At 33.5% G+C, this 26,709-nt stretch overlaps 1 protein-coding gene and 1 long non-coding RNA gene across 11 annotated transcripts in view; one reads left to right on the top strand and one right to left on the bottom strand.

Annotated features, from left to right (window-relative positions):
- Positions 1-21,268, top strand: part of Xxylt (Xyloside xylosyltransferase) — a 39,150-nt gene extending 17,882 nt beyond the window's left edge. For 3 of the 10 annotated variants that reach the window (XM_087407555.1, XM_087407554.1, XM_087407552.1), the window contains one exon: positions 7,923-8,838. In XM_087407555.1, coding sequence (XP_087263681.1) covers positions 7,923-8,282 — 360 coding nt within the window. In that variant the 3' untranslated portion in view covers positions 8,283-8,838. Of the gene's footprint in view, positions 1-7,922; positions 8,840-8,871; positions 9,103-16,200; positions 20,307-20,518 lie in introns of those variants that run through there. The other 7 variants (XM_087407556.1, XM_087407557.1, XR_015545579.1 and 4 more) reach the window with 6 other exon arrangements.
- On the bottom strand, positions 14,611-19,584 carry LOC147908985 (uncharacterized). Its single transcript, XR_015545581.1, has 2 exons — positions 16,651-19,584; positions 14,611-16,266 (listed from the first exon to the last, which is right to left on the bottom strand). It is a non-coding gene; the product is annotated as an uncharacterized LOC147908985 (long non-coding RNA).
- Positions 21,269-26,709: the final 5,441 nt, after the last annotated feature.

Here is a 26,709-nt window from a genome sequence, read left to right as displayed (position 1 = left end):
GCTTTGATTAATAAAGTGATGAAATTATTTTAAATGTATCAAAATTATATATAGGTAAGCCTATTACATTAACATTATTATAATTAACATTATTATAAAGATTTCGAATTAAAAATGTATAAAATGTACAAATATTATGTGGTAAGAAAGCATCGAAAATAACATTCTAACTTTGTCATCAATCATATAATTTTAATGTCTTCTTCGTAGAAAATATTACTAAAACATAATTAAAACATATTATCAAAAAAGGCATTTAAAATTATAATATAAGTATATAGCAGATTGACGATGGCAAGACATTTTATTGTAAAATAAAAGTATCGTTAAATGAAAGTGTTATTTCATTACTGTTTCGTATCATTACTATTTCAGTTTTCAAAAGTGTAAAACTAGTTCAGCTATAAAAAAACTGATCTACTTTTGTCAGTATTTTGTAATTTAACATAAACTCTCACAATTTCTAAAATCTAAATTACCGCGTTCACGATACTCAAAATGAAGATATAATAGCATCGATGATTGATTCCGCCATTTTACTTCAAAGCCAATGAAAATTTTGACAAGATTGACGCGACTCTCTTATAAGGACTCTAGAATGCATCACAATGCACGCGCGGAAATGCTTACAGAGGAGCTTAGATAAATTAAGTAGTAACCAAAAAAAAAGGGAAAGGAAAGGGGAAAGAAGATAAAACACGATGATTTACATATAAAATGAAATATCGCTCACCTAGATTATAAGTAATCTTCCTCATTTTCGTTGATGGGCAACTTGCATAACTTATTAATAGCGCGTTTTGTCACACCGTTAGACGTTTTAATTGAAACGGACGTGATTATCATGCCTGCAATGCAATTCAACGATTCTAATTTCCATTGATATGGAGGCAAGTATAAAGTACGGTGTACTTATAAAGTACGTTGTACTAATTGCCAACGGCTTAATCGATGGAGATTTATATCTTGGAAATCAGTTTCAGGTAAGTATGTAATGGGTCCTCCAGTAAAGAAATGTCCAATATATAATAATATGTTAATAAGAGGTTCTAAATCGAATGGATCATTAGACAAGGCATGTAAGGGGCGCGAGTTTAGGCAGGCCTCTATTTGCACTTTTGATTCTTCAAAAGTGAATAAGGCATTGCTCATTGCGGTTCTTAGCAGATTTTTGCAAGACTTTACCCTGGCTTCCCATAATCCACGGATTATGAAGGGAATATGGTGGAATGAAGATTCATGTACTCCCTTCATAGTCAACTGGCTTTGAAGTGATCCTTTGCTGCGCAAATCTATACATCTCGGCTAATTCTTGAGTTCCTTTGAAATTGGTAGCATTGTCGTTGTAGATTCTCTACAATCTTATCTACCTATAAAACGTTTTAAAGTTGCTATAAACGCTTCGGAACTTAAATCACTAACTTCACCAACCTCCAGTGAACCGCCTGTTGCGAAACAGATGAATAAGGCGATATAGCTCTTATTGGTTTTGCGTTTTCATCCTTTGCTTTATAATGCGGTAATGAAACCTGCAAAATCCACACGTGAAGAAAGGAGCATAAGTGTAATGCGGTTCGCGGGTAAATTGCCCATCAGTTGCATCAGGGTTCTTGCGAAAGTATCGTACGTAGGAGTGATAAACTTTGCAAACTATGTCCTTGCCACGTAGGGCAATATTTCTAACGAATAGCTGCGAGAAGTGCGAACCAGAATGAAGTAGACGCTTATGTTCGATTAGTAATCTAGTTAATTGATGATGCATGGACAGCGGAATAGGATGTCTCTGATTGAAAGCCAAAGATGCCTGGCATAAACGATCTTTCACTCTAAGTCCTTATCATCCAAGAGGGGATGCAAAGTTAGCAATTTGCTAGATGTCTTCAAGTTTTTTGATTGGCGTAGAAAAAAATGAAGATACGAAATCTTCTAAAAGGCTTCCACTTGTGTATTCCTGATTAAGTACGACCTCGCAATCTCAATTTCTGTGCTGGTACGGTCGACTAGTCTTTTGTGTTTATTTCCGCAATTAATGATGAAGCGGAGAACGTACGCCAATATTCTTTCTAATCTATTTTGAATAGATTCGAGAATACAAATTACGAAAAATGGAATCTTGTATTGTGATATGACATGAAGTTTTAAGATTTATTTCTTCGCTTTGGATTTCCTTCAGCTTGTGAACTGATGCCTTAGACAAATCTGTTTGCTGTCGTAATTCTATTGAATCATTGGAGAGACATGATGGACCACCATACTGCACTACACATGCTTTTGAAGAACATTAGGAAATGCACCTCTTGAAAATAAATCCGCAGGATTGTCTTCGCTCCTAACGCGATTACGCCTCGGCAGGAAGAACGTTGGTAATTTCCGAAACGCGATGGGCGACAAATGATTTCCATCGTGATGCGTCACCCTTTATCCAATGTAAGATCACAGTGGAATCTGTGTGTGAATGCAAGAAACTTGTAGAATTCGAAGTTGCAGGCTTGTCTTACCTTCTATTAAACGAGGTAGAAGTAGTGTGCTAATATGTAGTTCTAAGCGTGGCATTGAAGTAGTTTTAATTGGCGCAACATGTGACTTTGAACGTAATAATTGCGCTGTCTGTTTCCTCTCATCGTATGCTTTGACATAAATGCAGGCTCTCTAAGCATCTTGAGAAGCGTCACAAAATTTATATAAAATCAAACTGACTGAAGAAGATTTAGAAATATTGCAAGATACGCGGAGAATAGTGGAATTGGATAGCTCCCTTGTAAGCTTCTGCTTATGATATTAATAGGGTAGCTCCGAATCTCATTCGATCGCTTCCTTCCAGACCGTTTGCATTAGTTGATTCGCCAAGATTATGATAGGATCTAAAAGACCTAACGGATCAAACAATTTTTTAATATCAGAAGGAGTTCTCTTTTGGAGCGGACAGTGCTAGAAAATTTTATCGTGAATACAAAGAGACGTCAGTGGTCGGTTCCCAAACTAATCCAAATCGTCCTTGCCGTATCATTGAACTTCAGATCCAATTTTATTGCGTTCTCTTGATCGCTCAAGTTCTGCAATATTTCTGTAACATTAGAGTACCACTTGTGAATCTTAAAGCCTCCCTTACCCATCAATTCGGTTAATTGATGCTGCAATTCCTTGACTTCACCTAAACTCTATTCTATAACTCCGCTAATAATATTGTCCACATATGTATCGTTTAACATGCATTTTGCTGCCAATGGAAAAGTATTCTTATCTTCTTTCGCTAGTTATTATACACTTTGGATGACTAAATGTGATGCGCTCGCCTGACCATATGTTATCGTATTTAATCTATATCCTTGAATCGATTCATTCGTCGAAAATCGCCATAAAATTCTCTTATAATCTCTATCATATTCACGGATTAGTATCTGCCTGTACATTTTCTCCAGATCGTCAGTAATCGCGATATTGTAAAAATGAAATCTCTATAGTATTTGTATTAGATTGTCTTGCAATGTAGGACCCGTCATTAGTATGTCATTTAATGAAACGCCTATGCTGTTTTTACTGGAGGCATCAAATATTATTCGCAACTTGATAATAAAGCTTGTTTCTTTAATCACTCCACGATAGAATAAGTAAATAACACGCTTTTGATCACCCGCATTGCAAGATTTGACTAGAGACATGTACTGCAAATCTAAGTATTCGCGCATGAATTGTAAATAACGCTCGTAATATGATTTGTCAATTTTGAAACGCTGCTCGATTTGATTTAAACATTGAATTTCTTGTTTCATCAATAATGTTGTAGGTTTAATCGATAAACCTACTATAAATCGGCTCTGCTCATTTTGCGTTGTTGTATCTGTATATATTTTCTCGCATATTATTTCTTCAGTCAGTTGATCACGTACCTTTAGAATTACTCATAACGTTTCCTAACTCCCAAAACTGTGTTAAAATTTTATTCAAATCGCTGTTACCGACTAATGACGGGTCCTACATTGCAAGACAATCTAATACAAATACTATAGAGATTTCATTTTTACAATATCGCGATTACTGACGATCTGGAGAAAATGTACAGGCAGATACTAATCCGTGAATACGATAGAGATTATAAGAGAATTTTATGGCGATTTTCGATGAACAATGTAGCGTGTTTATTGTTCGCATAGTATTGTTATCGTTTACTTCGTTTCTAGAGATCAGATCTGCTATCATCCAAACTTCAAACTTAGTATTCTGCAAAAGAGAGTTATTTTTGCCTAACTCCATTTTTCCGATTTCTAATAATTCGAAAAAAAAAACTTGGCTCCTAATAGCATGTCACTTTATGCTTATTAAACTCGGGATCGGCAAAATATGAATTGGAAGGAATATGCAAGTTCGTTTTATCTATTTCTCTTGAGGATAAACCTCGGGTTATTCTTGGGATGATTAGGCATTGCGCGTTAATCTGAAAATTAGAGCGTTTAGATTTGATAATGACATTCATAATCTGATGCACTTGACATTCACGCCAGAAACAAGTTCTGATGTTGCGCTACGCTTTAATCCTACTTATTACACACATTCTGAGTTACAAAGTTAGCTACCACTCGCTACCACTGTCTAATAGCACTCGAATCGGAACACTGAAACTTTAATTTGAAGCGTTCATTATCGCGGTAGCCATGAATATATTATTTTGCCCATGTTGGATGAGTGACATGCTGCCTCGCCATTGGGGGTTGAAAATTTCGATGCTTCCACTTCCTTGGGTTGCTTCATCATCGTAGGCTGATGTAGTAAGGTATTATGCTTACCTGCGCACTCTCAGCTGAATCATGTTTACAGCTTTTGGCAAAATAATCGCTCTTCGAGCAATTTATGCAAAGTTTCCGAGTTTTCTTGAGACGCTGTCAATGCGAGAAATTTGGTGCAATGATAGGAATGTGCAAGGAATGTGCTTCATCGCATAAGAAGCATGTGCCGGCAGTCGCCATGCTTGCCAGAAAGACTGACTCTGTCAGTCGTATTCTTTGCGTGATTGTTCTTACCGTGTGAACGAGATTGATCTTGTGTAATACTTTTGTTGCTGCCCATGCGCTCCAACGTATGGCATCGTTGTATCAAAAATTCCATTAGCTTATCAAAATTGGAAATTTGAGTGGGTGTCATCTTAATTATGACATTGAGTCATCAGTTCTTTTTTCTCAAGCGCGTAATATTGCTCGATCCAATTTACTTTCCATCATGTATAATAAAAGATTGCCCTATGAATCGGTGCCTCTAACCTCTTCTTGTATATTTGTTGACGTGATCCACTAAATGCAAACATATAATCGTGCTACATATAGCATGATTATATGAACCAAATATCGATTATCCAGTCTTGAAAAATGGACAATGTACCCTAAGAAAAGTGGACGTTGCTATGTAGTTTACATCCACTTTGTCAGAGAACAGTAGTACGCGGCAGCATTTTGCGGTTACAAGTTTTGGGCCGTCATGTCCTCTCTCAGATTTCTTTCTGCTTCGATCTTTTCATTGAACGATGATAATTTAATCGTCGGTAACTTTACTCGACTTTCAATAGCGCTATCCGTAGATCCATCAGACAAACGTTGCAGTATCCCAGTATGCATTCGTAGTAAAGTCCCTAGCGGTCCGTCATCTTACGTTTCCTTAGCGTACAAGAAAGCGCCGGCGTTTTGCGCCATTCGTCTGATATCTTTCCATCATCATCATTTACCTCTGTAGAAGTTGCATGAGCACACTATCATTTTCAATCGGTCTATCGTCGATGTGAGCGTTCCTTGATGTATTTATGATTCGCCATAGTACTACTCTAACTGCGATGTTCCTTTCGTTAAGCTCGGCCTCAATATAATGTCGTAATGTCGGCCACTGATGTTCTCCTCGATGTTCTTAATAATTTATTGCTGTGCTTCTTGAAACTTGCTTGAAAATGTTATTTGATCTAATTTTTCTAACCGAACCTCAGCGTCCTCGACCGTAACCGCTGCTTGGTTCTGAAACTGCTTAGTGCTTGTTCGATTTTGGTTAGCTTGCCTTTGATGTAACTTTGTTGCTTCCTTAATTTGATCATGTCGTCCATTGCCGCTTATTGCACATAACTCGATAAACTATCCTTTCTCGATTAGGTTTCACTCACAAAATTCTCACTCATTCGAGATATGCTCTATTTATCGGTTTGAAAGACCAAAATTATTGGAAAAAGGACCAAAATTGTTGGAAATGTTTCGTAAAAAAACTGATTTATTATTAAATGAAATTAGTACAATATTTGTGCTTTCGTTGCTAACTGCAGAGTAGAATTTATTACACTTCAGCATATACAGCCAAAAAGGGGACTTGGTTTACATATAAAAACTTAATTCATTCACACTTTCATACCTCATCCGCATGCTATCACATATGTATTATTGTGTAATTATTAAATAGTCACTCTTTTACTATCTTATTGTCTCTAATTAAACCCTTTGACTTCGATTCTTAACATACTTCATTTCTTTTTACTTTTATCCTATATCTAATTCAAATACTACTATTAATATTATAGACTCTAATCCACTAAATATACATTATCTCTAATATCTATATCACAGCTCTATCATAGCCTATTATTATTGCCTATTTACTCTAATCACTCATTATTTCTCTTTGCTTATTTTCACCATTTTCTAAATTGCATCATTAGTTTTAGCCTTACATTTCCTCTATATTTTCTCTCTTCAACTTGAATCCTTTCTTCTTCCTTCAGCTTCATCCCTTTCTTTCCATAATGTTCTTATTATTTCCCTTTTTACCTTATCTAAATCCTCTTCATACTACCTTCTTAAGATTCTTTCATTTTCGTTTTCTAATTTAATAAACCTTTCTCTTATTTCCGAACATTTCTCAACATAGTGCTGTAAATTATCTTTTCTCCTACCACAGAATATATAATTTTTCCTATGCTTCCCACCCAATATTTATTGCCTTTCTCCAAATTCCCACATTAATTTAAACAAGCTTTCATCTCATCTTCTCTTTTCCATTCTCCTAAGTTCTTTTTCCTCAAATGTGTTCTACGTTTTTTTACCTCCAGTTCCTTATATCTCTCGTTGTACCTTGCCTTATAAATTTTACAATCTTTGCATCTCTCTCCTTATTTATTAACTGATCTTCAAAATCTTCCTCCTCGTATATCACTTTTGTTGCTTCTATTATATATCCTACCCATTTCTATTGTAATACCTCATTTTTTCCTGTCCACATAAATCCCTCCAATCGCTTCTCCTCTTTTCTTCTCAACACGTGCTCATCAAATTTCCAACCCTCCCTAATTTTATTTTTTAAGTCTCCTTGCTCATATTCCTCACCCTACTTTGAGTTTATCATAAGAGTGTAAAAATCCAAACTAAAAATCTATCTTATATAATTCATTACAACTTTTTCTAATTAATTTTTCTCCATCTCCTCCTGAAATCGTTCCTGCACATCCTCTCACTCATATATTATAAACCTCATATTTTTCTTGTCATCAGCTCTTATCTTTTCTACCTAATTTTTTAATGTGATCTTTATAGTTACCCATGTTTGTGAAGTTAACATCACCATTTTGAAAAACAAAAAAAATCAAAATTGTGCTAGATTATACTAGGTTTGTGCTACGTTGTGCTGCAAATCACATTTTGATATTTCAAAAAATGAAGCAAAAAAAACCATTTTTAATGCCCAACACTGTCATTTTGTTAAAACAAAAAAATCAAAGTTGTGCTAGATTGTGCTAGGCTTGTACTAACTTGTGCCGCAAACCGTAGTTTGATGACGCAATTAGTTTATTAGAAAATCGCAAATTAAGAACTGGATTCGAATTATAAACGATGGATATTCCAAGCGAACACTGTTTACGCTGCAACTTCTAAGCGGGTAGGATGTGATATCTTTTTTTTGTTCAGGGTGGCTACGGGAAGCCGACGTTCTTCAAGAAATCACGATTGTTAGGACGACAATTTCCGAGAGGGAGGGCAGTGTTATGCCCATGTCGACATCCCTGGCATATACAAGCGAGTGCGTTGCCGAGACCAGCAAGTCAATTGTTTAACAAGATAGATTTGAATGTGAACTCTGCGTGTTCGGACGTATCTCACGATCTGTTTCATCTCATATCTTTTGCGGTGTTCTCTGTTCTGCATTCTGAATTAATAATCTTGTTCATCTTTCATAATACTTGTGTTATTTATTTCGGCGATTCGGGAGTGCGTGTGCGCTTCCGCGAGAGCGACTTCGTGAATCGGCTGCGCAACAATATAAAATAAAGTTATATAATTATAATATAAATAGGGTTTAATATCTGTTACATTATTTGTTATTTCCACGTTATATTCTATTTACATTTGGTATTTGTTGGATTTATGTCACTATCACAAATTTTTAGTGTAACGGTTAAAGCTTGTGGTTATACAGTAACTGAAAAATAATGAATAATATAATATAATTGAAAATTGAGTAATCTTAAATGTAATCAACATGTGCATTAATGAATTATAAAAATTAATTTAAGAATTGTAAGGAATCTGTGGAAATGTAAGGAACTGATTAATAAAAAATGAAATAAAAAATTTATGAATTAATTAATAAAAATTAAATAAAAAATTAATAAACGTTTTAATGAAATGTAAAAAATGTATAATTGAAAAATAATAAATGATGTGAATGAAATCTAAGCTACAGATTTTTTAAATGTACCATATATTATATGTACAATAAACATGGGCATTAAATTTAATGGACAATTTAATGGAAATAAACGAATATATTTAATTTTTAATTAGTGTTTTTTCAATACACTTAATTTTTTAGTTATTACAAATATAAATCTCATTAACATCTAAATAATCTTTTCAGTTACAGAAAATTTAAATTTTATTCACTAAATGAATACAATTAAAGATTAAAAGGACGCTGGAGCTTCCTGTTTTACCACTAAAGTAAACGTTTATGTTCCTGTCAATTATCTTCGACTTACAACTCCTAATTAGTCGCGGCGACCATGTTGGAATCGTGACGTCAGAAGCGAGGAATGACACGTTAATTTATGTTACGTGCCATTTTTAAATAAAGACAATTTGGATGAAACGAATGACGAGATTACTTTAAAACATTTGTAAAAATCGATGAAAACTGTCTTTTCCTCCCTTGATAGTCAGTAAATGGTCGTAAAAGGCACGTAAGGTGAGTCTATATTCGGACAGAAACACATGATTCGACAGCTGTTGAAACGAGTAAAATATATGCTCTTACGTATAAAATTCCAAGATAACTTTCATCGATAATTACGACTTCGATAAGTACGAGACAAGTCACATTTTTACAATTAAACAAATAATAATGAAATGGCATGCAACATATTGTAAATTTCGTTGAAAATCATTTTTCCACGCCTATAAGTTCGGCTATATCGGTTTATCGTGATGCGGCGTTGTAACACATAAATAAGCACGAGCCCATATCCGTGTGCTCGTCTGCAGCGCGCCGAGAGTGAACGAGACAGCGAGCTCCTCACTAATCACTTGTTTCAAGCGACCGAAAATGCTTTCTCGGCAATCTCGGCCGCTCGGCGGCCCTGGGCACCAATAAGAGGCGGGGGGTATATTCTAAACAACATATAAGTTTTAATCAATTGTAGGAATAAAGTGTACCTCTCTCATTAATCCAGAATAGTATAAATCATGTTAAAACAGTTTACGAGATATTTAATTGTTTATTTAATTATTTTTACGATTTTTCATATGCATTATATAATATACCTCTCCTTCATAAACTCAAGTAGCAAGAATAGTTCAATAGAAGTAGAATTTTAAAAAAAATTATAAATCAGCATTTTTTTTCAAAAAAGAAAGTCTCAAAAGACCATCAGAAAAGAAATGCGTATGTTCGAAACTCGAGACTTGTGAAGAAAATATGCGACAAAAAATCGAATAGTTGCAAAAAGCGTTTTTTACTTATAAAACGAAAGATATTGATTATATGAAAAAAAATCGGTATAAAAAAATGTACGTATTCGAAATAACTATAAAATGAGACGTGGAACATTAAGATCGATCTATTACAATAGTTCAGTAGAAAAAAAAATGATGAAGTAATGACGAATAAATCTAGCCCTGAGCAAGCTTGAAAATGTTTATTAATTTTTGCAAAAAGCCATTTGTTCGCTAAAAACCTGTCTGCAGAAAACTTAATTTCTTCATCTTTGAACAGTCGCACAGCAATTTACAGGGATTTTGCTTCTTCAAGAGTTGCACTATCACGTTCACTTAATAACAAAACGATTTTTTTGCAGTTAAACTATTATAAAACTTTAAAAAGTGGGTTTTTTTCCTTATAAAAAAACGGAAATAATTTCGTTAATATGCATCATATCAAATAGTCAAGCATTCAAAATTTGACATTTTTCTACGAATTTAAAAAAAAAGTATTACCTTCCGATCATTAGGAGCCGAAATAATAATTTTTTTTCAAAAACTCACTGTGGCTCTAATTTTTAAGATTAAGAGTTCGGTCTGGCACCAATCTTGGTACCAATTGTCAAGGAAGAATTGAATTTTTGCTGTTGAAAAACTCGAATTTTTTGCTGCCAAAAAAGTTTGTTTAAAACTATTAAAAAATTGAAGAACGCAAGCGAGGCAGTGCGCCGGGAGGAGTGAGGGTAGCAGGATTGATAAAAAAATTAAAAAAAAAAAATTCAATTTTTTTTTATTTAAAACATGTTTTTAATGTTTTATATATGTTTTAAACAGCTTTAGAAAAAAATCGCGTTTAAAACAAAAAAACACCTTTTAAACATATATTTATTATATTTTATTAAAACGTATTTTTACTTTCAAGTATTTTGAAACGTAAATTTCTGAGGTACATTTTAGTATTTAATTACACCTGCTTCCTCATTTTTTTAAAATTTGAGCGTATTATCACATAAATATATGTATATTTGAATGTGTTGTTTGCTATTTAACATTTTATTTGACTGTCTTATAATAGTTTTTTCTTTTAAGTTATGCAAATTTAACAATGGTATTTTGTTAATGTGGTCCTTTACGCGTATTGATTACTCACGGTTTCTTTTTTGAGATTTTTATTTCAAAATAATTATTCCTTGAACTAATTGTAGTTTTAATATTAATCTATAATTTACGTTACTTTAGATTTTGATAGGCTACTGAGCTGCTTATATACAGGATGTTTGAAAAATAATGATAAATCTTCGCATAGGGCAGAATAAATTCAACTGAGGAGAAAAGTATTCTATTATACTATTTTGCAATTTTCGTAATAGTTTACAAACTATTAATTGCTAAAAATTGACGAAAATTAGCCTTCAGTAATTTTTACTCAAATACTATCAACTTTACAGAAAAACTGCAAAAGATAAAAATTGTTTATTTTCTTCTCATAGAACTCCACGAATTTTTTCAGAATTTTTTATTGACTTTTTAGTACATTTTCTCATTTTTACCAATATAAGAAAATACGGTATTAAAAACTGAAAAAATTCTGAAAAAATTCTTAGAACTCTATGAAAAGAAAATTAACAATTATTTCTTGCAGTTTTTCTGTAAAGTTGATAGTAGTAAAATTGAAGTTCGAGTAAAAAAATTATTAAAGATCAATTTTCGGCAATATTTATCAATTAATACCTTGTTAATTATTGCGAAAATGATAGAGGATTTTTCTTCTCAGTTTAGTCCATTGTGCCCCTATGCGAAAGATTTATCATTATTTTTCAAATATTTTGTATACTTAAAGTTATATATGTATGTATATATATATATATACATTTGTATACATGCATATATTCTGCAATACACTCTACTTTTTTGTTAATTTTATAACCAAACTGCTGTTTTCTAAACAAAACTAACTTTTTAAGACTATTTTTATGGAAGGCCACATTATCATCCATGTTTCTCTTCGATTCGCTATTATGCAATATTGTTACATTTATATTAATAATGTCCTAAGTAATAAATATTCGTAATTTCGAGTCCAGAATCAATTCAACAACATTTTAATGAATGTAATTGTTAAGTTTTAAATTTAAATATTTATTATTAACCTAGTAAACCGAGTTATCGTGTAAAATGTAACTGAAGTATCACCTTTCTACTAAATAGTATTAAAAACACATTTAAAAAAAATAACATTTTAAATATTTGTTTTAAATTGTTTTAAAAAAAACATGTTTCATTTAATCTGATGTTTAAAATACGTTTTAAACATTTGTTTAAAAAAAAGTTTTAAACAACCCTGGAGGGAAGCCGGCGCGCAGTCGAGTGGGGTAGATTGATCCGCTCGGCGATTCGCGCATATTTGATTTCGTGTGTTAAAATTTGCTAAATTTATATTTTCTCAGCAATAAATTGACGTGGAAACCTGATTTTTTTTTAATCTGAGATAGTTCGAGATATAAACACGTAGCTTAAATGTTTCGCAAAGTAATCAAGTAATTGTAATCATGAAATTTTTAATTTTTTGTTTCTTGAATTTTTATTTTTTCGGTTTATTATTAAAAAATTACGTTTAAGTATGGAGTGCATGTCTGATTAACAAATTTAAGTCACATTAGCTATGTTTCTTTATTTAACTTGCCGTAAAAAGTATCCAATTAAATGTACGGAATTACCAGTACAAAATTATTTTTATGAATTTAATTGCAGATGCAAATATGACACATGTAAACAAATAATAAATAATTTGCCAAATGTTAGTGTAACTGTTGAATATACAATAGTTGCAAAATATTTTTCATGTAACACTTACTTATAATTTACTTTTATATTTGGAAATTAGTGTTATATCTTTAACAGTTACGCTAATATTTAGCAAATTACTTATTAATTATTTGTTTATATATGTCATATTTGTATCTACAATTAAATTCACAAAAATAATTTTACTTGATAATTCCGTACATTTAATTGTCCAATTGGAGACTTTTTATAGCATATTAAATAAAGAAACATAGCTAATGTGACTTAAATTTGTTAACCAGACATGCGTTCCATACTTAAACGTGAATTTTTAATAATAAAACTGTAAAATAAAAATATAACCGAAAATGTAAAAATTCAAAAAAAAAAAATTTTCTAAACTAAAAATTTCATGGTTACAATTCGAGATTTTTTAAACAGCAAATTCAATTCTTTTTTGACAAATTGATGCCAAGACGGAACTCTTAATCTTAAAAACAAGATTTTACAGTGATTTTTTGAAAAAAAAAATTGTTATCTCGGCTCCTGATAATCGAAGAGTAATCTTTTTTTTTAAATTCGTAGGAAAATGACAGATTTCGAATGCTTCATACGGCTATTTGATATGATGCATATTAATGAAATTATTTCCATTTTTTTATACGGAAAAAGATATTCATTTTTGAAAGTCGTTTTATAATAGTTTAACTGCAAAAAATCATTTTGTTATTAAGTGTTCGTGATAGTGCAATTCTTGAAGAAGAAAAATCACCCCTATAAATTGCTGTGCGACTCCTCAAAGATGAAGAAATGAAATGAAGAAATGAAATTTCCGCAGACAGGTTTTTAGTAAAACAAATAGCTTTTTGCAAAAACTAATGAACATTTCAGGCTCGTTCAGGGCTAGATTTGTTTGTCATTACGAGCCCTACATTTTACGAGAATTTCAAAGACGCTTTACGTTTAAATCTCAATGAAGAGAGCGAGTGAAATAAAGACCTTTTATGGTGTTTTTAAATTTTTTTTCTACTTAATTAATAGATCGATTTTAATGTTCCACATCTCATTTTGTAGGTATTTTGAATACCTACACTTTTCATATGGAACTTTTTTTCATACAATCAATATCTTTCGTTTTATAAGCGAAAAATGCTTTTTGCAACTATTTGATTTTTTCGCATATTTTTTTCACAAGTTTCGAATCTCAAACATACGCATTTCTTTTCTTTCGAAGATTTTCCTGAAGAAAAATGCTGGTTTATAATTTTTTCCGGTAAAATTCTACTTCTGAACTATTCTTGCTACTCGAATTTATGAAGGAGATATGCGCATAAAAAATCGTAAACAACTACTATTCTTGCTACTCGAATTTATGAAGGAGATATGCGCATAAAAAATCGTAAACAACTAAATATATCCCAAACTGTTGCGTTTTAACATGATTTATTCTATTTTGGATTAATGAGATGGATTAATACTATTATTGCAATTTATTAAAATTTATATGTTATTTAGAATGCTCCTCGCTTCTTATTAATGCCGGGAGCTGCCGAGCAGTCGAGATTGCCGAGAAAGCATTTTCGGTCACTTGAAACAAGCGACTAGTCTGAGAAGGAGCTCGCTGTCTCATTCACTCGCCGAAAGCGACCACACGTACATGGGCTTGTGCTTGAATGTATGATTACCGGTTTCGCCAGACTGCCGTCTGACTGTTTCTGTGTCGCTACCGTCAACGCAGAGTTCTTGCCTGAATAGTCAGGAGCCTTAATTATCTCACTTTCACAACTTTCCGTGCGCTTTATGTACCACGTTCGTAGAGGTGATCCATAAGAATCCAGCGTGATCTCGGGCATTACGTGCGAGATCAGAATGTTGAGGATCTTACGCTTGATTCTGCTTTTTCCTTTTTTTCATATACTTTTTTTAAATAAATAACGTTATTAATAAACATATTATTCCAAATATATTTTTGTAAAACTATAGAAATTATACATGTACTTCAGTGTGCTCGGAATTAATTGCACATTTCGGGTCGATTTCTGAAGTGCTGCCTACTTTTTCCTCACATCCACTCAATACTCAATGACCAAACCGCTGAATCGCACGCGGACATGCACCTCAGGAGCGTCGCAGTATAAGAAACAAGCTGCGACTATACTTTCCATCAAATTATCATGAAAATATTTTCTTTTCTACATAATTATTTTCTTAATAGTGGTGATTGAATATCATATTAATAAGTAAATGCATTTTACAGAATGTAATGTACTTTTAAAATATTACTTTATTATTTTTATGATACATTCGGTTTTTTTTTCAAAGAGCTACTGATTACGCTTTTGTGCTGAAAAGAATGTAATATAGAATTGTAATATAGAATTTTATTTTACCACGTCATATAGCTGGTCGTCTATTGTATCTTTTTTAGTGGAATAAACTTGGAGAATGCACTTAAAAGACGCATCAATAATAGAACTTTAAAGATAATAGAGAGTTTTTGCAATAACATCGATCCAGATACGGTGAATGCTGAAATCCTTTTCTTAATTAATCGCTAAGAAGAAGATAACATGACCATGGTATCGATTATGTATCTTTTTTCCTAGGTCGAAAACGTAAAAAGTGAAAATTTTTTTGTATGTATGTGTGTATATATACATGCGTGACTGTAGAAAACAATACGTTATACGAGTTAATCAGCTGTAACCCGCGTTCACAGTATGGTATTGCCGCGCAGTATTATTATTGTCAGTTCAATGTAGTGTAGTAATGTTCTACACACACCCATATATATGTGTGTATATATATATATATATATATATATATATATAAAAGTGATATTTTTACGAATGACGTAAAAATACTAACCTTTCCTATTCTGACTTTATAGGGTATCTTCCAACAAGAGACACAGTGTGACGCGGGATGACACGGTGCATCATTACAATCTTGTTGTTCGCCAATGTACAAGTATGAGAAAATCACTGTGTTGTACTGAGTGAGTGGCTTGCTAGAAAACATCCATAACCTTCTCTTACCGAAGACAAACATTTTCTGCTATTATATTTTTTCTATTTTGTGGACACAAAACTATATATATATATATATATATACACACACAAAATATATATATATATATATGTACACTATATAGCAGAAAATTGTCTGTATCTCTTGTTGAAAGGCACCCTATAAAGTCAGAATGGGAAAGGTTAGTATTTTTACGTCATTCGTGAAAATATCACTTTTATTTATCATACAAGTGATATAGTTAAATGTTATAACCGTAAATTGTGCTTTGCCTAATTATGATCCAATCTCAGATGCGTTCATCGTGGGCTGACTATTTTTAATTTACTGCCAGAGGCGTTAATCGTGAGCTGGCGAGCTATAACAAAATGCCACAGCCATAAATCGTACTTTGGCTAGTTATATACAAATGTCAGAGACGTTTATCGTGGGCTGACCATTTTTAATTTACTTCCAGAGGCATTTCGATTATCAAATCTGGTGAAATACGATGCTTGCGGAACCAATTTGTAGAATTTTGCGTCTGCAATTGAAAAAATGTGAGTGGATGCATTGTCATGATGGAATCAAAAGCTAGTTGCTTGACACGACCGAAACAAAGAAACTAATATTTGAAAATACATGTGTCTGAAATTTTAATGGTAATCCTATGAAAAATCAAACTTTTCTAAAATTATAGCAGTTCGATATTTGTGGGATCATTTCTGTATTAGATCGAGAACTTTTCGAATTTATATCCCAGTATAAGTCAACATATCAAATAATGTGTATTAGAATTTACAATAATAGAGTTTATAATAAAAATAGTATGTTTCATTAAAAAAAATTGATGTGATCTTGATCTGACTTTGCAGACGTTACTGAAGGTCAAACTGAATATCAGTAAATAGCTTCTTTGAAACCTTACAACTTTTGTCTGAAACGTTTCTTTCAATTCACACTCCTTCACGATTAGTTATAGTCATCTTTATGTTCAGCATAAATCCAGGGTCTTTTTGGACACCCTATATAATATATATGTATACGTATATATTATATGTATACGTATATATATGTGCTATACATATATATAACATACATGGTCAACAGTCATATGCATAATTTTCATACTGTATGTCTATGAAATGTATATAAGTATATCATATTCAAAGGATTTTAGTAAATGTATACATTTATTGGTCAATGTATACATTGACTATTATATATAACAGCAAGCAATTACAATATGTATATTTTTACTAAGTGAACACTGTGACATAAATATATCTTCGGATGCAAACATGTATTTGAAATATTGAGAATGTGCATTAATTTTAAGAGATTTTTTTGGTAAAAATACGGCTTTATTATGAAAAAATAGTTATAAATTGATCATTCAAAATATTGTCCATCACTAGCCACTACTTTTTTTCATCTTTCCTATTGGTAATAGGTAGATTCCATGTAGAAAGAACGACACTTCTTTTGAGGCTATCCATGAATCGACTCATTTTTTTGGTATCTTCATAAGAATAGCGCTGCTCAGACAGGCCACGAGTCATCGATCGACATAGATGATAATCGGAAAGAGCAATATCTGGAAAATATGGTGGATGTGATAGGACATCTCAGTTAAGCGCTTCTAACGTTTCCTTGATCATGTTTCGCAACATGTGGCCGAACGTTGTCGTGCTTTAAAAATCACTTTGTCGTGTCTTTTCGCAGTGTCTAATCTGGCCGTTTTTGCTTCAATGGTCGGCTCAATTGCATCAATTTTATTGTTGGTAGCGTTCCCTAGTGATAGTTTCGTTGGGTTGGAGCAACTCATAATACACTATAGTTTATTCCATCAAATACAGAGCATAAGCTTAGCGCCATGAATATTTGGCTTTGCCGTCGATGTTGATGGTTCGCCTGACCTGCACCATGATCTTTGCTTTTCGGATTATCGTAACGTATCCATTTTTCATTACTCGTCACGATACGATGTAAAAAACTTTTTCTTTTGTATCTTTGAAGCAACAATTCGTTTTGCGTTTTTCGATGTCCCTCGGCTTCAACTCGTACAGCACCCAATTTCCTTGTTTTTGAATCATTCCAATGTCCTTCAAACGTTTGGAAATCGTTGATCGATCAACATTTAATGATTCTGCAAGTTCTTCTTGCATTTGACTCAGGTCTTGATCGAGTAAAGCTTTCACTTCCTCATCTTTAAATTTTTTCCTGGACGCAAAGGCTGACCTGGACGTTCCTTGTCTTTTGTATTAAAATTACTTTTTTTGTAGCGTCGAAATCAGTACTCATATGTTGAAACCGATGGAATATAATTACCATAAGCTTCCGACAGCATTCGTTGACTTTCAGCAGCATTTTTCTTCAAATGGAAGTAAAAAAGCAAAGCTTCCCGTAAATTGCGTTTTGTTGGCACAAAATTCGATATATTCAATGCTCAAAAAAGCAATGTTGTTTATATTTCGGCAAAATGACATATACTGAAAATTAAAACCACATGATGGTACTTTGGACATGAAGGTAGCAACAATATGGCTCGTTGCGATAGTACTATCTCTTGAAAATCCTTTAAAATTAATGCACACTCCCAATACTTGTATATATGTGTAATAACACTTCTTCCTTTGTTCCCAACGCCATTTTAACTTAGGATTGTCGCCATTGTAACATGTATTGTCAATACATAAATACATTGCACATACATATGTAGCTATTTCATCTCTTTTTACGTCTAATAGACCTTCTATAATAAGCCATTATAGTATAAAAAAATGATGTACACACATTACAAAACATAAAATATATTTTCGTTATCTTCGTGAAAGTTAGATGTTCGTTATTTTTGCAAATTTGTTTAAAAAAATTTATATAATAAAAAAACCAATATATTGTACTACGAAATGAACTACCATCTACTTGCGTTTTTTTTCTCTCTTTTTATTAATGGACTTTCAACACATTTACTGATAAGAATTTTTTTATGACTACTTTGATTCTTGATAAAAATGGCTCGCAGCATACTATACGGAATGATGAATACGGGATTAAAAATTATAATAGTATTGTAATACCATGTACATATTTTTGGTTTAGATGTTGAAATATTACGATTACATTGAAAATGACTCGATCGGAGTCGAAACGTTTGTTATTAATTGTAATTGTTTATATGAATTTTTAATGTTAATTTAAATTAAAGTTCTTTGCTACATTACTGGCTCTTTGCCCTTCTTTTGTATCACATTGATAAAATATATTTCTAATATCCATATACGTGTGTAGCTACGTCATCTCTTTTTTGTTACGTGTAACAAAAAGAGATAGAGTAGCCGCACACGTAATTAGACATATGTGCAATATCTATGTATTAACAATACATGTTACGTCTCTAAAATGACATTGAACAGGGAAAGACATTACTACAGTCCTGTATCGATGTACATACACTGTCAGTATTCAAAATTCTTAATTTACGTTACAGATTCTGACAATATTAGTAGACTTACCTCTTTAGCAAAAAGAAATGAAGTAGTTATATATGTGCAGTATATGTATTTATGTGACACATTTTGACACATTATATAATCTAAATGGCATTGGACCATAACGAAAAATGCCACTACGACTGTCAGTAAAATCTATATTTTACGTCACATATATTACAGATTTTTAGTATTGACAGTGTGACTTAGAACGCAATCATATTTCAGACTGCGTTTTGTCTAAATGCTCACACATAACATGTGAACAAACCGAGCAATTGAAAATAACGCGCGGCTAGAAACAGCTGGAAACCTGAGTATTCACAGCATTCACAGCGCATGAAAGTAATGAGAGCCTGAGTCTCCAGAGGGCGTAAGCGGACGATACAAAATCGATTTTATCGACCTCGATCAAGTTCGGCCGTCATTCCAGCATCTTTTTAATATAAAGTTTAAGAATGTTTTTTCTAACAGTGTACGATTAAACTTATAAACTTATACGATTAAACTTATAACAGCAAAAAACATGTAAAAAAAAGACTTCAGACAAATATGTCATTTTTTAAATATACATGTAAAAATAATACATCTGGTTTTATAATGTAGCGACTATCTATGCGAGCTTACACTGTACCTTCAAGTGTACACGTATTAACACGTCAAAAAATAACACTCCGATAAAATATAGCATAAGACAACGCGATAGCTTCGACGAAGTGTGTCTCGAAGCATAATTAAATAGAAACATCGTTTAATAAAACAAGCGAAAAGGACGATCAGCATATACTTTGCGTAGTGCTCTAATTAATTACACAGCTTAATCTAATTGTGTTAAAACGTATTTAATCCGGCTAAACAATGTGATTTATAACGATAAGAAATATGTAATGAAAACTTCAGTTAAAATAACATTCTTAGATAGTGTAAGCGCAATGTGGCACACATAGGTCCGCCATGCCAGGCGGTGCTATCTTTCTCCTCGCCACTGTCGAGTGACGGACCGTGCTACGAATTCGCGTGGCGCGGCTTCACCGCACATTGGCTTATACGTTTCCTTTTTTAATTCGAAAATACAGCAAACTTCTCAAAATGGTATAAGACTTTTTTGTTTCCCTTTGATCCCTTCTACTCCCCAATGCGGTACCTACTCTATTTTCGAGACACCCTATATAAAATTATAAGTGGATCATTAAAAGTGGATTAAAAATGGATAGAATAAAATGGTAGAATATACTTGACATTTTGTTGCTCATATTGATCAATCAATGTAACAAAATTAATGTCTTATTTCTTTTGTTATAGGGTCATTTAGGCGATCAAGATTTCTATACGCTTCTAGGCATGGAAAGACCAGAACTAATTCACATGATAGATTGTGGTTGGAATAGGCAACTTTGTACATGGTGGCGTGATCGTGGTTACACAGATGTATTTGCTAATTATTCAGAATGCCATTCGGAAACCAAATTGTGGCATGGAAATTGTAATACTCCTATACCTGATGATAAATGATGCATTATCTTTTGACACAGTAAACATTGGATATATGAACTAAAGAAAATGATGTTACGAGATAGGAATAACAAAATGAAAATATTAAGGAATTTTAGCTAAAGTAATATATGACAATTTCTTTTTACATTATATAATAAATTCAAAAAATTCTAGTTTCATCATTTTATCATTATAAATAATGATAAAAAAAATGAAAATGTCTCTTCTTTCTCTGTTCTTTTTTTCTCTCGTTTTGTTTACTGTTTTTTGGGAAGGCTATGTTTAGTATTTAATAACTCAGAGGGTTGCATTTATTATATGTATATTTTTATTATATGTATATTATTATATGTACATATAGAATGCTTTTCAATTGCTTAACACATCTTAACACAAACGTACACAGGAATGCACAAAGTGTATCATTGTGCACGATTCAATTGGAACAGAATGTGTACGCTGTGCATGGTTGAGATTTGTTTCGGATAGAGTTAAATTAAATGTAGCTTTTTCCGCCTTTATTTTTTATTAAATAAAAAAAAGTAAAAGTGCCGGCCACTCAACGTCTTCCAACCTCATTTATAACCGCCACAGTTAGTAACATGTAATTGTCACTAAAAACTTATAAAGCTTATACAGCCCTCGACTAAGTACAGATGTGTAGCGTTGTGTCGATGATAACGGACAATTGGAACGCAATTTGTGTCGCTGTGTACATGAAAATGTCTAGGGATATTGTAATTGGAAAGCATCCATATTTTTATTATATGTAAGTATATATTTTTTATCATATTACAAGGGGTTTCATTTTAATCTATTCTGTCAATTTTCTTCGAAGTTTGCAACCGCACTTACGAGCGTGGCGCAACTTCGTCGCACACTCACAGCTAAGATTTTCGTAAACGATCGGATGACGGATGGCGTTAAACGAAACGTGACAGAAATGTGTCTTCATGCGGCCGCTCTTAAGGGCGACACACGATCATAAACAATAGTTGGGCGCCAGGCACGAGCGAGCGTGCCACTCTCTCGAAATTACGCGATATTTTCTTTATGCCATATTCTCATGAGTTGTGAATGTCGACGGACTCTCAACCGGTAGCTCAGCCTCGGAAATGGCAGAGGGGGCGGTTCGCGGTCGAGGATAGCGAATCGTTTGGAGGAGCGAATAGGGGCGAGAATAAAGTACACACGAATCAACAATAGCAAAAGTAACAAATATATTAAATACATCTTCGACTTGCATTTACATCTGGCGATACAATCGAGACGATAAGGTCTACTTGAGCGCGATAGCGGATTCACGCAGGCTCCGAGGCTTTACGCTAGATGTATCAACTTCGTTAGATTATCGCGACACGAACTCACGCCACACGGGGATACTCTCGCGAATTATACGAACAAGACTTCGTCGCCTCGAAAATACTAGGGAATTCGGTAACGATGGTAGCGTGGACACGGCGTGACCTCACGCCGCTCAGCTGAGATGCTGAGAAGGCTCGAATACGTGCAAACTGGACATTACGCAGTCTCGATACGACAGAAAACGCACAATTACCAATTGCTATTATAAATTGTCGTTAATGGCTATGACACAGAGGGCCGACGCCCTAATAGACATGCATATCTTGACACGCTACAGACGCTTGAGACGACACGATACGCGACAATACTACGGTACGGAACTCGACACAACATATGATCCGCGGCAAAAAACCGACAACGAGTGACGAGGCTGTGACCTTGGCGGACGCAGTAGGATGATCCCGACGATAAGGGTCGTTCCGGGAGGCGACACGCGTACTTGAAATCTCCGAAAATCTACCGCACGGCAATGCCACGTGCACTCACTATCATACACCCGACAGAATTCCGATAAAACTACGCTTCCCAGACGTGGAAACCGGCGACTTTACAATTGTGACGCTCGTCTCACCGTGACTCCCTCGCAGGTGCTCGTCCGGATCGACATTGGAAAGCTCTCGTCTCCTTCGTGTTTTCCCACGTGCTTTCGCCAAGCGGGCCACAGCTCAAGTGCCGGGCGCTAATCTCGGGCGCACGCAGGGCTCGTTATCTCCGCGAGGGGGCCTTATCGCGCCTGATTGGCGCGTGGCTCCGCAGCTCCGCTAATCGCGGGAACCGCGTCATGCCCGTGTCGCATGTCCTGATGCGCGAAATTCGAGAGATCGCGGGAGTCTTTTTCGGGCCGCCTCATGGCCTCGAGATGCCTATTCGGGGCTCTCGCCGTCCTTGGGGCGTAGAGTGGCCTTCCCCCCCCGTCATGCCGTTCCAACTCTCGGTCCGCTTTGCACCTGAAGGGTGCGGTAGGAAATGCCTTGCGACAACAAAAAGGGCGTAATAATGAAGGATATCACCTGCGTGCAACCCGGGGTCAGGTGTCGTGCGCCCCCGGCGGGTCCGTCAGTAACGGTCGCCTCTTGACTCCCATTCCTGGTCGTTCTTCCTCCTCTTCTCTCCGGTGAGATGGCGTCATTCTGTCAAGGTCGCGGGAGTCGCTGGCCTCTGTGACCCTCGGTACGGGAATACACAGAAAACGGAAAACGAAAACAGCGACGCGGAACGCGTGAGGCACGCAAGCGGGAACGTCGCGGGAAAAAAAGCGCAGGTGCGTCCGCCCCCCAAAATGTGAGAGGACTCAGGACACTAGACTGCACTGTTCGGTCAGGCCATGCGGCCCTTGTGACGGACGGAAAACGTCACGTCACAAGTTATAGATAATACAAAATAATATAAAAAAAGTTTTCGATGAAAATAAACCAGGTTCGATAACATGAAGATTATTTGTTAAATGTAAATAATTTTGTCACATAATATGAATTCTTTCATTGTTCTGCATATGAAAATATTAAAATAGGAATATCGAAAAATTAATAATTTACGATTCATTTATTTTATGTCTATTTTATTCTAATAAATTTTGATATGAAATATTTTAATATTTCATAAATTATTAATTTTTCGATAACTGTATCTTAATATTTTTATGCGTAGAATAATAAGATTAGTTCCTGTAAAGAAGATAAATTATTTTGTGTAAACAGGATAAACTGTTTCTTAAAAAAAAACCTGCAAATTGCATTATTCTTCTTAGAAACAATTATGTATTTTGTTTTTATTTAAGGTGATTCTACAGAGCCAAGCTCAAACTCTGACGAAATCACCAAAGGTCGCGCCGCGTGCGGCGCATCGATATGTCTTTATATGTATACTATCACATCAAATTTCACGCAACCTATGATACACGCAGTCGCACATTCGTGTTAATTTTCATATAACAAATTCATCGCGATAAAGCGTCTAACTCTAATTCTAAGAACTCGACGTTATTTATTCGTGTAAATTACGTCTGGGAATCACTATTTCGTACAGGTTGCGAAGTTTTCATATCACTCAACAAGTTTTCATATTACTCATTGTGTTGACACGACTTGACTGCTGAGATACAATGTTATATTAAGAAATGATAAAAAATATATCAAATTTGAAATTTTTGGTCGTTCTCGGCATAGACTCCACTTCCCAGACACGTATTAATGTGTATACTTTAATCCTGGAAAAGATTTTCGAATCGGTGAAAGAGGAAAACAATTTTTTTGTTATACAAAAATTTGTTATACAAAAATTACATGATTTAATCGGTAAAACAGGAGGCTTTAGGATCTCCTTAATTAGATAATAAGCGCGCGCTTCGCTTAGATTCTTATTAAATAAATAAGGAAAAAAATCATTATATAAAAAATTATTTTTATTAAATTTTTATAATTTTTAGAAATTTTTTTTTAAATATTTTTATTTTTTTTCATTATTCCTGTATATAAGCGTTAAAACTTAAGTAATAAGCGAATGGACTAATCAGAATTGTTTTTAAAATAATCGTGAACAAGTACAGATCACAGTAGGTCATATATAAGAAAATAATTTTCTTTCGTACTTTTTACAGAAAGAAAATGACAGAATGCTATCACTTCCACATCACTTTGCGGTAGATAGTATGATACGTTTTTTTTTATAGCTTTCCCCATTAGGCCTACTTCGATTTACTATATAACATAAGACGCCGGAAGCCCGAGGATAATTGAAGAACGGTAACATTACCAATAATTAATAAAAATTTACGATTCTTAACATAAATATTTCGATGATTTATTACTAAATTCGTGATTTTTTATTATATAACTGCTGCATAAATGAGTACGCATATTTTTAATGTTATAATATCCTATATATTGCTGAAAAATTACAATTTTTTCTGTGGTATTATCATTTATATTGATAATAAAATTCGGATGATAACATTGAAATCACAATTTTAAATATAAATCGAGTATTATTGAGTTTTAAGCATATATGCATGTCTACGAAAATAATAAATGATTATATGTCTACGAAAATAATAAATGATAATTAGTATCGTTTTATAAGTTTCTTATTCTTAATCACTTAAATTCAACAGTTAGGCATACTTCCATAGGCACTGACTGTCTTTAACAGTATCTGGCAGTGATGCGAATTCCGGACCGCTTGCAGCACGCGATCAGCGTCACCGGTCTGGCGCAACCGGTAGCAACACAAGCATGAGCCCGTATCCGTATGACTTGATTAGTTAGAGGCGTGCCGATTATATCGCTTTGTCCTTTTTGCACTACGTTCTTATTGCTTGCCTTGTCGGCGCGCTGAGAACGAAAGAGAACTTTGCTGTTTCATTCAAGCAAGCGTCGAACAACCGAAATATGCTTTCTCGGTCTCTCGGCTTTCGGCGTCAGGCGTGTAGGCATGGAGGCATGGGAACGTTCTAGATAACATATAAGTTTTAATAAATTGTAATAATCGTATACCCCTCTCATAAATCCAGAATATTATAAATCGTATCAAAACACGATAATTGATGGGAAATTAATTGTTTATGATTTTCCATTCATGTTATGTATCACGATCATAAATTCGATCCGCAAGAAATTGACGTAGTCGAGCGAGTAAGGTGAGATCGGAAATAAGTACTATAATTAAATATAAGTACTATAATTAAATAGTAGTAAACATATATTAGGTCAAATATATTTTCATATAATTTTTGAAATTTTTCGTATGTATAATTTTTAAGCAATAGTTGTAGGAAAAAATCGATTCGCTTTTCAATAAGCAAATAAAAAATTATTTTAAAATTACACAACATATGAAGGTTTTCAATTATGCACTACAAAATTATATTAGTATCAACTTTATTTATATTATTAATAATCTCGTTTTCATTTTGTTTCTCGTTTAAATTTTGTTCATTAACAGAATTTTAAATGCGGATGTGATAGTTAGAAAGAAACATTTTATACAAAATATGGATCGACACAAAGCGTATTTGTCATAAACGCAACATCATTAAACATGTTTTTTTTAATAATAGAAGTCAAAACGTGGTTAAACTTAAAACAATGTGATTGAAAAGGCATACACCACGAGCGCAAGATGTTAGTAGCGAAATATTTATATTTTAATAGATTACCATACAATAAAAATAATACAATAAAATAGACGTTTCGGCCTTATATCAGGCCATCTTCAGTATTACAAAATTAATGTGTGTTACAACTTTCATACATGTTGAGAACACCTAATTTCGAATAAATTTTATTCACGTTATAATAATGAGATAAAACATTTTTCACGCTCAATTACAATTATATTTTCGAAGAGTTTGACGCTCAGGTTATTATTATAAATTTTTTTAGTCCATAAAATCATGTAAAGTATTCCAGCCAATTGTCGTTTTTTTGTCACAACAGTTAGTCGAACTTATTGAAACACCATTTAATTTCCAGATTCTATTAAATGTGAAATTTATTAATAATGTTAATAGCTCTTTAATTGAAAAAAATTAATTTAACTGTGATATATATATATATATAAATTATGATACCTGTGTTAACAATAAGTTGAGTTGTGGAATCCAAGACTTGGGAAACTATATTGAACTGCTCAAGAGT

This window comes from Acromyrmex echinatior, chromosome 7, assembly GCF_024713525.1.
Source record: "Acromyrmex echinatior isolate Ae372 chromosome 7, ASM2471352v2, whole genome shotgun sequence".
In the NCBI taxonomy this organism is placed as follows: Eukaryota; Metazoa; Arthropoda; class Insecta; order Hymenoptera; family Formicidae; genus Acromyrmex; species Acromyrmex echinatior.
Note: the sequence above shows the minus strand (reverse complement) of the source record. Positions and strands in the feature narration are given on the sequence as shown.